Genomic DNA, 13528 nt, shown 5'->3' with positions numbered 1-13528 from the left:
GTGGACTTTCTTCATCCACTCAAGCCTTTGAGTAGTAGGGATCTCGGGATCCATTCCAGGCCCTTCTCTCTAAAGGCCTCATTAATCGCACCTATGCACTGAACGATCTCTACACCTTCCGCCCGGAGCTCTCTCCCAGCTCCAAATCCAGATGTGCATTCCCCAAGGCATTTCTACCAAGGCACTTGGTACTGAAGGAGAGCCACTCTTCATAGGCACTTCAGGGACATACATACATGAAGCGCTGTTTAAATTCTCACGCTCAAGTCTCATTTTCCATCTGACTTAGTAGACGTAGAGTCTGAGCATTTAAAAATTAAATTCTGAATGGTTCGGATGCACCCTCCTCCACTGAGAAAGCATCAAAGGCTCTCTACCACCATGCCTATTCTTTGGTCTTTACCTACATTTCCAACTTCAAATTACGTCAGTGTTTCAAACTTCCAACACCTTCTAGCCATGTTGGACTCCTCGGGGCTCTTTAAATGAACTAAGTTCATTCTCACTTCCACATCACTTGGCAGACTATTAAAATTTCTCACTCTTGTTTGCCTGAAAAAAAAAAAAAAATCCCTATTTTTTTTTTTTTTTTCTTTTTTAAAGACTCAGCTGAAGTATCACCACTTTTGGAATATCTTCCTTGTAACCACACCTCCTGCTCAAGCTACTGGCAGTGTTAGAGACTTCCTTCTTTTATTAAAGTTGTAGGCACTTCTATTACAATACTGACACTGTGATATTTTCTTATTGATAAATAAATATTTATGAGCCTGTATTATGTGCTTGTGAGCCTATAGAGATCAAGAACTTAATCTATAATTCTGAATGTCCAGAGTCCAACCTAATACCCTTATCTATTTATTCTTAATCATTTAAGTGATTTTCCCCATTTCATAAAGCCAACAACTCTAATTATAGTTTTATTCCACAAATAACCCCAAATCATCGTTTTACGACCTTACTGTACAAATCCTGACCAAACCAACTTAATTATCAAGTGTACAGTCGCTTTGTGAATCTTCTCTCTAGTACTAAGACGATTCTCAGAGCTACACAGGAAGAGGGTTGGGATCAGCACGGTGAGGGGAGAGTGGTCAGATTTGCATAAAACAAGGATGAATGGGTCTCTGCTTATATTTTTAAATGAAATAGAACAATCTCTAATATTCACACCTCTGTTCCCCTTCATTAGCAGGGATAAAGCATAAACATAATCTTCTCTCACCTAACAAGAAAATCAAACCTTAGAGGACTCTGGGTAATCTTTATCAGTATAACTCCCTGGGTAAACTTATCACTCTTTCTTTCAAGTAACTGTACACTTCGAAAGCCCAACTTGTCATTCAAAATTAAAATACAACCTCCAATCGAAATCTTTAAAGGCATCCAGACATGTTGGAACTAACTTGCACAGACTAGTTTTCAAGATAAATGATATTTCAAGTACCTTGCTTAAGCTGCTTTTCCATTTGCTTGAATAGACCAATAAATCTGACTTGAAATGGGTCGTCATTGCTTGACAATATAGAGATTTTCCGGTCTTCTGTTTTGAGTTCAGGAGAGAAAGAGCCACTTTGGTAGGCAAGCTGAGTGGATTTGGATCACTGGCGTTCACGGTCCAATCGGTGTAGGCCGAAGTTTTTTGGTCGTTCTGGGGCAGGTGCAGGGCCTTCTGCCTCAACAGGTAACACCACGTGAAGCTGGTTGCAGTCTTCAGGCTGGGGAAGGACGGCTGCTGTGTGTCACTGGCTTTACATGCGGAAGGAGTGGTGGCTGCTGACGGACTCTGTTCTTGGATGTTCGCTTCATCGCCTGGATTTTTAACCCCTGGTGACTTCCTTTCTTGGTTATTGTCTACATGTTCCGAAGAAGAAATGTGAGTTTTCTCTGCAGGGACAGCTAAATTTCTAACTGTCAGAGTCAGCGATGTGGCCGACGGGATGCTTTCAAATTCCTGCAATTCTTTTACAGGTTCTATAACCACAGGCTCGGAGTGTCCTGATGACAAATTATCAGCTGGTGAAACATCAGTCAAACGCAGAGCCTCGCTACTAACTTCAGGGTGAGAAAAAATATCCTGTTCCAATATCACAGCTTCAAGGGGCTCCGCAGTACAAACCTGCCTCACCAGAACTGGCTTCTTCTGTTTACTAACTTCATGAGCTCTTGAACTCAATGCTTCCAACTGTCTAGTATCTGTTGCACAAACAGCTCCATTTTCATCCTTGGCTCGCTTCTGGTGCTTTTCCATGGCAATGTCTAAACTATTTGCTGGGGACAGCATTCTTTTACTTGAAGCTGAAGATTCTTGCTGCGGGGAAAGTCTACCAACAGACATTTTCTGAGTTACAGGCAAGGATTCTGATGGAGACGAATTTTGGCCCATCTCTGAAATAACGTTCTCGCAGACAAGCTCTCCCTCTGGGTTTGGCAAAGCATTCCGGTGATCGTATTGCGACTTTGGCACGGAATTTTGTTCTTCGCTGATTGGCACCATACTATGATTAGCCTGGCCAATCGGCTGACTGGATAGATCTTGGGTCACTAGGATCTGCGGCAGAGCTGTGGCTGTGGTGAAACAGTACGCTGGGACCCGACTCTGCAGATGCAAGGGCAGCGCAAAGGATGCTGGCACCTTCGGCACCTGACTGCCGAGAGGCCCGACCTGCAGTGGTGGCAGAGGACACGAATTAGACGTGGCTTCTACTAACTTGGCTGGTAATGTCAACGAGGTCGCACGATGGTTGGCCCCAGCTGGGTCTGAAAGAACTTGCTTTGGCAGAGGATGTACAGCGTTAGAAGTGCAAGGCTGGGTCGAAGGGACCACCTGGCACTGAAGTTGGTACTTGGGAGCAAAGCAATCCTCACTTTTAGAAGATACATGTCCACCGGGGCTTGCATCTGCTTTGACACTCTGCGTAGACACCTGCAGAGACATCTGTGTGTCTGGGAGGCTAAGGGGCAAGTGGATTTGATTTAACAAATGGATACCAAGAAGCTGTTGAACAGGAAAGATGTTTGGAGAGTTGGAACTTGAAGTTTCTGCTCGCAGATCCTTAATCTGAGTCTGGGAGTCCAAGGTATTTGCAGGAAACTCAGGTGAAGGTGCATGAGTGAGCTGAGGCCCCTGAAATGGCACTGTGTTCACACCAGGGCGAGCGATAGTTTGGAAAGAGGATGGGTTCCCAGGAGATAGATGACCCTCCGGAGTGATGTTTAAAGAGATCTGCCGTATCAGTGGGCCTCTCCGTCTTTCCAAGAGAGGCACGTGCCCGGCGACCCCCATGCCAGAAGGGGATGTCGGAGGCTGCAATTCAGCAAGCGGTGCTGGCTGAGGTGGAGTAATGCTTCCACAGTCGAATGATTTACTTCTGAAATCAGAGACCTCCATCGACATTTGCAGGCAGTGAATCTGTTCCGATGCAGCGCGCCTCATTTCCCGGTGACTCCCAGGAACGTTCAGGGTATTAGAGCCAGGTGGAATCATGAGAAACTCCGCTTTATTCGGAAAATCGATTTTGGGGGAGGCCTCAGCCTTAGAAATGTCCTCTACGTCTAAGGAAGCAGAGAAACTCGAAGTGTGAGATAAACTGCTCTCCCTGCTTAGACTCCTGGAGAGAGTGGAGTCCAAGCTTGACTCGGTTGAGGAGTGCTCGATCTCGGCAAGACGGAGCCTCTTCTTTTTGGGCGGCAGTTTCTCTGTTGGCAGTTTGGACAAGGTTTCGCTCCGCTGAGGCCAACTGAACTTCTCAGACTTCTCCTGATCGTGGCCTTGGCCTTCCGGGTCCCGATCTGGCTCTTCTGTGACCAGGATTTCTGGGACTTGGATGTTCTGCTGCCGAACGAGTCTTGAGGGCTGTCCTAACACGTGTCGCTCACCTGAGATCTTTCTGGAACCTTCCTGAAGTTCCCCTCTCAGAGCATCGGACAGTGCAGGCTCGGCGGGCTGAGACGTGTTCCGGGGCAGGCGGCCTTCCTCTTGGGAAATCCCTCTTATGTGCAGAGACCCGGGCTTCCCTGTTCTCAGCTCCTGGAAAGAAATGGGGGAAGCGCCTTCACAAGACTCCAGCTTGTCAAGCGCACCGGGTCTGCCCAGCGAGTTTGTGTGCTGGATGACGGAGATGCCGGCCCCGTGTCTCTTGGGCTCTGTCCTGTCCTGGGCAGCCGAGCTCACCTGCTCTTCCACGGCGGAGGATGGCTTCGGGTCCGGGGGCTGTTCGGGGCCTCTGGCCACGAGCTGAATCGGGGAGCTTTGCAGCTGGATATTTCTAGGCGGCTGGTCACCAGTTATGGCAACGTTCTGCTGAGACAAACTGGGAACCGAGCCCCTCACGCTCTGAAACCGGAGGCCCTCGGGGCTCTGGGGAGATGCTCCACTTTCGTTTTGCTGAAGTTCGTCGTCATCTCCGACGCTTTTCATTTTCCTCCTTTTTCGTATCTGGGGCGTCTGCTCCCAGACCCCGGTGGCACTGGCGACCCTGTAGTGCAGAATGGGAGGCTGTGCGCCGCTGGGCACCAGGCTGTGCTCGGGGTCCCTCAGAGCTACCTTGGTTTTGGGTCCGTGCAACTCTGAACAGTAAAATTTCTTATGGTTTTCAAAATTTTCCAGTTTCCTATACCTGTTTCTACAGGTCTCACACTCAAACATGGTCCCTCGCCCCTGATGAGACTTCTTCTTTTCCAAGTGTGAACCCGGGGCCGGGGGCTTGCTTCTTGCTGCTGCGGTCTCACCAGCGGGGCTGCCTCCGTGATGGCTCTCGTCCAAGGACTGCCCGGCACCGAGAACATGATTTTCATTTGCTGAAGAGTCTTCTACTGCTGCTTGTCTGACAAGAGTGCGGGGATGTCCATTTTGGGGCACAGAAGTGTTAGGTCCTGGTACAAAGACATCGTCGTAGAAAGCACCAATTTTGTCGTCAAAGGACTGACTTCCTCTCAGTGGGTGTGGGGGAGGGATGATGCTCGCAGGTACTGCTGAGTACCCTGTGGTAGGCATAGAATTACTTCTGGTGATGGGCAGACAGTCGAGGGAAGGTACAGACAGAAGAAACACTTGCTTTGATTTCTCTGTGGGAGTGAAAGGGGACTTTGGTATATCAGAGCTTGAACTTGTTCTCCGTCCCATTGGTTTTAAATCAAACTGGAAAGAATCCTTAAATATGTACGATTTGGGGGAATCGATGCTTCCCCGTCGTGAGAGAGAGGTTCTCCGTGGCTTTACGCTATCCAGTTGCTTGTCATCTACCAAGGCTTCGTTGTCTGAGATAAGCTTTGATATCCGTTCCTCAAGCGTTTTTGTCGCCAAAGGTGGGCGCATCTGACCTGGGAGGAGTGACGCTTTTTCACCTGCTGGAAGAGCCGAAGCTGCTGGTGTGTTGACACGAGGTGCAGAAGACCCATTATTCTTGTTAGAGTCCTGCTCTGGGGTGGGTAACGTTCTGGCAAAGGGGGTGGGTGGACTCACTGTTTGGTCGGCACTTTCAGAACGTGAAAAGTAACCCGAATCCGTACTTCCTAAACTGCGAGGACTCAGGAGAAGTTTTCCTTGCTGCTCTCGGGAGTAATCGGTGGCCTGCTGCCTTTGCAGCTGGGCATGTACCGTTCCCACGTGAGATTCCTGTTTTCCCTCGGGCTGACTCACATCGCCCTTCTCATGGGACTTGTCATCCATCTCCAGGGAGCACGCCCAGGCTGAGTGGGACAGTATACCGGTTACCTGAAGGTCTTTCTGTTTCTGTGCACTAGGAGGTTCAGGCTTGGAATCCGTGACCTTCGGGCTGTCAGCTCTTAAAGGGCACACACTGATGGGGTGGACCACAACCTTTGGTAACTCTGTCACAGCCTGTGGTTCTGAAGATCTGTCCTGTAGTGAAAAGTCACCTACCACGGGATCTGGATTGCTTGGAATGGAACCCAATTTAGGTAAAGCTTCCGAGCTGGATGCCGTTTTCATTGTCTGCACGGGCTGCAGGTCCACGGAGCCCGGGTCGCTCTGCCTGCCGTCAGCAGCGCCCTCCTCTTCGCTCTCCCCACTACCCTCCACATCCGAATGGATACTAAGTGCTTTGGGGGACTCGTGAGACATGAACAAGCCGCCAGCATCTGGCTGCAAGACGAGACCCAGTTTGATAGTATGTGCATGGGATTTTTTGTGCTTGTAGAGGTTACTTTTAGTCTTAAATGAAAACCCGCAGGTCACGCAGGGATAGGGTCGCTCTCCAGTGTGGGAGCGGATGTGCTTTAAAAGCACACTGGGCTTTGCACAGGCTCGATTGCAATACTCACAGATGTATTTTCCTTGTTTTTTTGGCTTCTGATCTTTCAGAAGAAGATTGCACATTTGTTCCATGCTGTGATTAACAACAGAGGCGACAGGAGTTGAGTTGTAAATTGGCGTGGGGGGTGACCGCGCGGAAAGGGCGGGGCTCACTGACAGCGGCGAGGCAGCATCCACTTGCTGGTTTGGAGGAGAAACCTGAGTTCTACTGGAGGGTGAAGTCACACCTACGGATGACATCACTGCTGCGTTACAGACGTGTTCAAGTTGGGCGTTCTCCTGATTCTGCAGACTCGTGAGTGATCTGGCGAAACCCGAACACGCTGGAAGCTGCTGATTTTGTTGGCCAGGTTTAGAAACAGAGTGTTCGCGTGGATTATACGAAGGAGAAACAGCCTGAAGTGCCACTTGGTCGTTCTTCTGAGCGGCAGACACATGCCCGGCGTATGAGGTCCGAGGAGGCGGCTGTGATTGGGCAGCCGGTTCTTGCGGGGTCGGATCAGGGGCATCCATTGGGCTGTTGTTCAGGTGAGAAGGGGGCCGTACAGTTTTATTTGGTCTCAGTTTTTCGCTCTTAACCACACAAGAGGAGCCCTTTTGCGACAAGGTGCTCAGTTCTGGCTCCATGGCCTTCAGTAAGACATCGAACGCGGTGTTTGCATACGAGGAGGGTGGGGGGCTGCGGTGAGAGGAGATACATTCACGGTGGTCAGTCCTGCTTTTACTGGACAGAGAACTGGAGTCACATTTTCCCTCGGGGACACCGGGCTTGGCGGGGTCAGAGCCTTCCGACCTCCACCGGCGTGGCTCGGATGGGTGCTGCAGAAACGAGGGCTTCTTCGGGGAGACAGACTCTTGCAATTTAGAGGCCTCGGCAATTATCCCAGGGGTTTCTCCATTGTGTTTGGTAAACTGCTTCCCATTTTTTACAGGACTGTGATTCTGCTTCTTGTGGGACTCCGCCACACTCTGAAGAATGGCAAAAGATGACTCTTCTGTATTTTGTTTGTGTTTTGCCTGAAGAGGATTTCTCAGTGGGGATTTTGGTATTTTTTTCAGGTGATTCTCGGCTACAATCTTTTTTCGTTTCACACCTTTAAGTGATTCTGAAGTTCCTTTAATACCAGCCTCTAAGATTTCTGTTCAAAGAAGAAAAAAGAAAACCAATTGGTAAAATGGTATGTACGCCAACTATGATGTTTTTAGATTAACATTACGATCACAATGGTGTTATGACAACTGAAGAAGGCAATTTAAAGGAAAGCTGGTTTGGATAAAACTGCATTCCTACATTCCGGCAATATTAAGAAGGCTGGCCATCAACATCTGTTGAAACAATCATGCGAAGACCTTAGTGCACATTTCTAGAATGCTGTGTCCCGTTCTTGACCCCCTATCTCACCACAGTCCTGGAACCTGATGTTTCAAAACTAAATTATCCTCCCCCTTCACCCTTGCAGCTGAGGACCCTACACAATAGTCTTAAGAGAGCTGGCCCACAAAGAAGAAAATTCAACCTTTAATGCTGGGTATTTGTCTTATCACATTTAGTATCTTTTTTTTTTTTTTTGCGGTATGTGGGCCTCTCACTGTTGTGGCCTCTCCCGTTGCGGAGCACAGGCTCCGGACGCGCAGGCCCAGCGGCCATGGCTCACGGGCCCAGCCGCTCTGTGGCATGTGGGATCTTCCCGGGCCGGGGCACGAACCCGTGTCCCCTGCATCGGCAGGTGGACTCTCAACCACTGCGCCACCAGGGAAGCCCTAGTACCTTTTAAAGCAAACTTCTCAGCAAGTTTCTACGTAACAGTATTGCTCCAAAATAGGCAATACTGATATTCTTACGTGAACAAAGGTTACTATACAATAATTTTTAGACACAGATACCTCAGATGATCATGGGATATTCACTGATAGAACCGTGAAGAATTGCTAATATAGCAGTTATATCAATACACAGAAAAATATGAAAGTAAAATAATACACTTACTTGTGGTTCTTCGCCAACAAGAATTTTAAAGTCCTAATGTGGTAATGGCCCTTAGTTTTAAAATAAAAATCACCATTTTAATTGAACAAAATATTCAATGGCTATGTTTCTTTGCCACTAATGATAGGTGAGTAGGTAGGTAGACAGAACTTGTAACAGGAGAGAAGAGATGAAACCGCCTCCATCTCTTGCTGTGTGGAAATAAATCACCACTTAAATGGCACCAACCACCACCATCTCTGTCAAGTATTGTAGTTTTGAGCAATAACTGCTTGCCATAATTTCGTTTGTTTCGATTTGTTGGATCCTCGGGCACGTAAACAAAAATTATTCAAGCTTACATTACTTACTTGTAGAAAAGCCAAATACTCTAATTCCTCATTATTTTCAAATAGCTGTTACAATGTACCTATTAAAATTTCATATTAGACCAAAATGTCTATACCAAGATAACCGCTTTGCATTAACAGAAGAATTTACATAAAATAAAATATTCTGGTCATCTTGTGACATCAGTTTATGTGATTTCATGTATTAATTTAATTAAAAAATTGCATACTAATCCACTAAAGATACATTTACCCACCATAAGCAGAAGGGCAAATAAAAGGGTGGGGGGGTGTCTCATGATGAAACTATTTGAGCTAAAGAAAAATAGAAAAAAAAGTATCATATTGTTGATACCTCTACAAAATGATGCTGAGCAAACCTTTTTTATTCTTCAACCCACTCATTTATAAAATGATGTTTCCCCAGTGGTTTCCCCTCTTCAGGATGAATGCGATAAAGTCAGTGATGTACTTTATGCCTCTCGTTAACTATACAAGAAAGCAGGCAAAACGAAAAATGATGATCAGCGTCTCGGGTGCGTAGTTTCCCTACTCACTTCCCGGGAGCTCGGAGGTGGGTTGAAACAAAAGTGAGAGCCACTAGGCTGTTAAAATAAATAGAAAAGCAGAGCCCAGCAGCCACCTGGAGGAACGGCAGTTCCCAACTCAGGCAACTGTCAGAGCAGAAACACAAGAGATTTTTAAAAAATCTGCCCATGCCAAGCCCAACCACAACCCTATGCAACCAGAGCCTTGGGTGGGGTAGATAGGTTTATTTTCTTATGTTTTACATACTTTCTGTAATAAGATTTTATTTTTAGGTAAAGTTATGTGTAAAAAAAAAAAATTAAGCAATGGCTTACACTCCAAAGAAAAAAATGCAAAAATTCAACCCACAGCTTAAAACCAGAAATACCACATTAAGTTTTTTTTTTTTTTTTTTTTTTAAGAAGATGTTGTGGGTAGGAGTTAATTAATTAATTTATTTATTTTTGGCTGTGTTGGGTCTTCGTTTCTGTGCGAGGGCTTTCTCTAGTTGTGGCAAGCCGAAGCCACTCTTCATCGCGGTGCGCGGGCCTCTCACTATCACGGCCTCTCTTGTTGCGGAGCACAGGCTCCAGACACGCAGGCTCAGTAGTTGTGGCTCACGGGCCTAGTTGCTCTGCGGCATGTGGGATCTTCCCGGACCAGGGCTCGAACCCGTGTCCCCTGCATTAGCAGGCGGATTCTCAACCACTGCGCCACCAGGGAAGCCCCACATTAAGTTTTAAAGGGAACATTCTATGTATTTTTTTTGTTTTAAGAAGTACAATTCAACTTTGTACTTAAAGAAAATGAAGCTGAAGTGAAAAGGAAGGAATGATTTAAGATCCCTATTTCTTTATAGACATAATTCCTCTAAAGTCAAGAATTTGAAAAAACACATTTTAAACAGATTTTACGAACCATGTTTCAATTTTAGACGAAGACGGACTCGTCTCTCTTTGATGAATGTTTATAACATTTACATTCTATTTGCATAGTTGTTTACTCTTCCTTCTCTATTTGAATTTTAAGACCTGGTGCTAATATACCATTTCTTTCCTTCAAAACTTTGCACACTCCTTTGCTTACTGGCAATGAAGCTTGTAGAGAGAAGCCGGCTGCCAGCCTGACTGGTAGTTTCTCCTCCTTGAGGTGACTTGCCTTTCTTCTGCCAGCATATCTGCAAAAACCTTTATTTTCAAAGTCTAATAACATAACTAGAAGTCAGCTCAGAGTTAACCACTGTACAACGTTTCATTTTTTTCCTGGAACACAATGACCTCTAAAAGGAAATTCATTTAGTTTATTTCAGAAAATTTTTCTTTTATTATTTCTTCAAATACATTTTCTGGCCAATTGTTTTCTTTGGGGTTGGCTCTTTTACTTTACTGACATCAATTGTCTTTATGGGGCTTCCCTGGTGGCGCAGTGGTTAAGAATCCACCTGCCAATGCAGGGGACACGGGTTCGAGCTCTGGTCTGGGAAGATGCCACATGCCGCGGAGCAATTAAGCCCGCACACCTAGAGCCCAGTAGCCCCCACTCGCCGAAACTAGAGAAAGACCGCGTGCAGCAACGGAGACCCAACGTAGCCAAAAAAAAATGACCTTTGTGCAGGACCACCCTTATGATGATCTAAATCTCTTCAATCTTTTTGTTTTTCTCCTTCGCTCTTTCTAGAATTATCTAAAGCTTCTTCCCTTACATCAGTAATTTGATTTTCAGGCCATTAAAGTCCTTGCTGTTTCAAATTCATTTAATAGTTGTGGACTGACGTTGCTGTGTTCTCATTTTGTTCCCTAAGTTCCACATTGCCCATATCATCTCCTTTTACTGTCTCATATTATATTTGAACTGTTGCTTTAATAAATTTATGTTGTTATTAAGTTCAATGCTTAAAAAAAAGCTTCTGTTTCTGAGGTAATATTTCCTTTAAGGCTGAGTTTTTGGTCTGTCTTTTCACATTCTCTCTGCTTTTCTATTGCCTGAGATCATGGGGAATCACAGGGAGTGGCATTCAATGGAGAATATGTTCCCAACAGTGTTTTTCTGAGTTGTGTTCACTCTTCTAAGATTTGTTGGATCTCCTTTACCAGGGTTCACCCCCCTCGTTCAAGGGATAACGTCCATTCCATCATGGGTGGTTGGAAGGGGATGACCTTCGATGCTGGATTAGTCTCTACAGGCAAGGAGCTTGTTGTTGCTCTTGCTGCTATCAGGAGGGGAGAGGGTGGTGGAGCAAATGAGACAGATGTAAAGAGGGAAGGTACCAGGCACATTTGAGGTGAATCCCACGTTATTATTCTAGAGGTGGAATTAAGGCAAGTTGCATGTGATCGTTACTCTCCATCCCTTGGGTGGAGTGCACAGAGTGAATGGCTAAGCCTTCTGGCTAGGAATCCGAGATACAAGTCTCCTCTTGGGAACCAGTGCCCTGAAGTGTGAGGTAGCAGACCCTCGGGTCTTGGAGAATCATACACTCAGGATAGTTTTTTCAACTCAACTTAATCTTGATTAATTTCAAGCATATCAAAGCGTGACTTGAGTTATTTTCTCCCGCCCCCTCATGTACAGGAAAGAATGTAATAATCAAACATTGTGGCTACGTCCACAACATACGGTATACAGTTACCATAGGCCATGGAGCTAAGAGGGGGTATAGACCAGAATGCCTCAAAGCAGAAATACAGCCTGGGGTGGAAGATGGGAGGGGAGCAGCTCTTTGCCACCGATGCTTAGGTTTTTCATTACTTTTAAGGGCAATTTGTTACTTTGGTAGACTAACATGAAAATAAATTAAAGGAAGCAGAAAGAAAGACCGTGAGACAGTGGTGCAAGGTGTACAAGGATGACGCCTTTTTAATATGCTCACTCTCCCACCTCCCAGTGCACAGGCCTTCCCTCTGCCTCACGGTACAAACGCTGCTTTATAGTTATCACCATATGATTCCAGAGCTGCTGCTTTTTACCAACACTAGGGCTGGACATCCTTGGGGGCACGTAACCCTCTTTGTGTGAATGATGAAGCACAACCCTCTTTCCTTACACAGTGAGAATGCACACTCAGATCAGGAAGTGGGTGGGAAAGGCTCAAAATCAAGGTCGACCAGCTGCTGTAAATTATATTCTGGTCAGCATGCTACTGGAAATGGCTGACAATCAGGCAGAAATTCTGAGGCATCAACAGGTCAGAAATCCAAATAGGAATTCATTTAAAAGACACAAATCGCACTTAGAAGAGGGACCAAAATTGGCAGCATAGCCACTGTCAGAATCCCTGACTTGTTGGCCTTTATAAACAAGCCAGCTCTCCATCAAGTAGGAGGTTGAGAACAGCTTGGAGAGATTGCAGAGGCCACTTGACTGGAAAAAGGTGAATGGTTAGGGAAATAGGAGCTAAAGTATGACAAAGGATATTCTCACATTTGGATATTCTCAAGTATGGTGAACTACAGTCTAACAGTGTGTTTAAAACCCTGCCTTGACTGAAGGTGAATATCTTTTTCCAACTGACTCCAAGACACATCAGTGTGAAAAACTTCAGATCTCTCTTAGGTCTTGGGGACACAAGGACCACCTGTTTTCTAACAATTGATGGCATACTGTGTCAGAGAATCAAGAGATCAGAGGTAGGGGGACCATTTAGAAGGCCTTTCAGTCGTTCATGCAAGAGTTAAAGTGCTACCTTGAACTCACGTAGTGACAATGGGCCTCTTAGCTGATTCTCAAAGCAAGAAAGCCTGAGAAAGCTTTGCCAAAGATTCTGCTGAGGTTTCCTGTTCTCTGGGAGGACTGAGCTAGTTTGGGAGGGGGAAAAAACTCAACTCACTTTCCATTCCACCAAATCTCAAACTCAATATCCATGTGTAAAATTATAAATTGTAGCTGCAGACCCTGGATTAGAAATTTTCAACAGGAAATGGATAGGCTAATTATGGCACAGCCACTTAACATTATACATCCATTTAAAATAATTACAAAGATTACACAGCAACGTGAAAATTATGATATATTAAGTATATATGCATATTCTTTCCTTTACCTACAGAGAAGTCTGGGCTAGAGGCATAGATCTGGGAGTACGTAGTGAGTGCTGTTTTTATAAAAGTACAGAAATGATAAGCCACAGAGAATAGACAGTAGAGAGAAGTCTGGCATCAGAGGCTTGGGTAATCCCTATATTTAAGGGTGAGCTAGAAACGACAAGAAACGGGGAGTAATAAGAAACGTAAGACAAAATATGTGACAGTGAAGTGCTCAGGAAGCCAGGGTCTAGAGACTTACAAGGAGGAAGATGTGGGCAACAGTGTCAAGTATCACATTCAGATAAACAGGACGAGACACGAGGCTGCTGGGCTTGGGGGGCTGTTATCTCAGAGCAGTCGTCACTTGGGTCCAGGGGGTAAAAAC

At 45.7% G+C, this 13528-nt stretch overlaps 1 protein-coding gene across 1 annotated transcript in view; it reads right to left on the bottom strand.

Annotated features, from left to right (window-relative positions):
• The window catches only part of HIVEP1 (HIVEP zinc finger 1), a 139792-nt gene that overhangs the window by 31826 nt on the left and 94438 nt on the right, over positions 1-13528 (bottom strand). The window contains exon 5 of the mRNA XM_089918173.1: positions 1448-7416. Within this exon, the coding sequence (XP_089774299.1) occupies positions 1448-7416 (5969 nt within the window). The remainder of the gene's footprint in view (positions 1-1447; positions 7417-13528) is intronic.

The sequence above is a fragment of the Delphinapterus leucas genome, chromosome 10 (assembly GCF_059928025.1).
Source record: "Delphinapterus leucas isolate spDelLeu-1000000601 "Yukka" chromosome 10, BTC_Dleu_Yukka2, whole genome shotgun sequence".
In the NCBI taxonomy this organism is placed as follows: Eukaryota; Metazoa; Chordata; class Mammalia; order Artiodactyla; family Monodontidae; genus Delphinapterus; species Delphinapterus leucas.
This window is presented reverse-complemented; position numbering and strand designations above follow the sequence as displayed.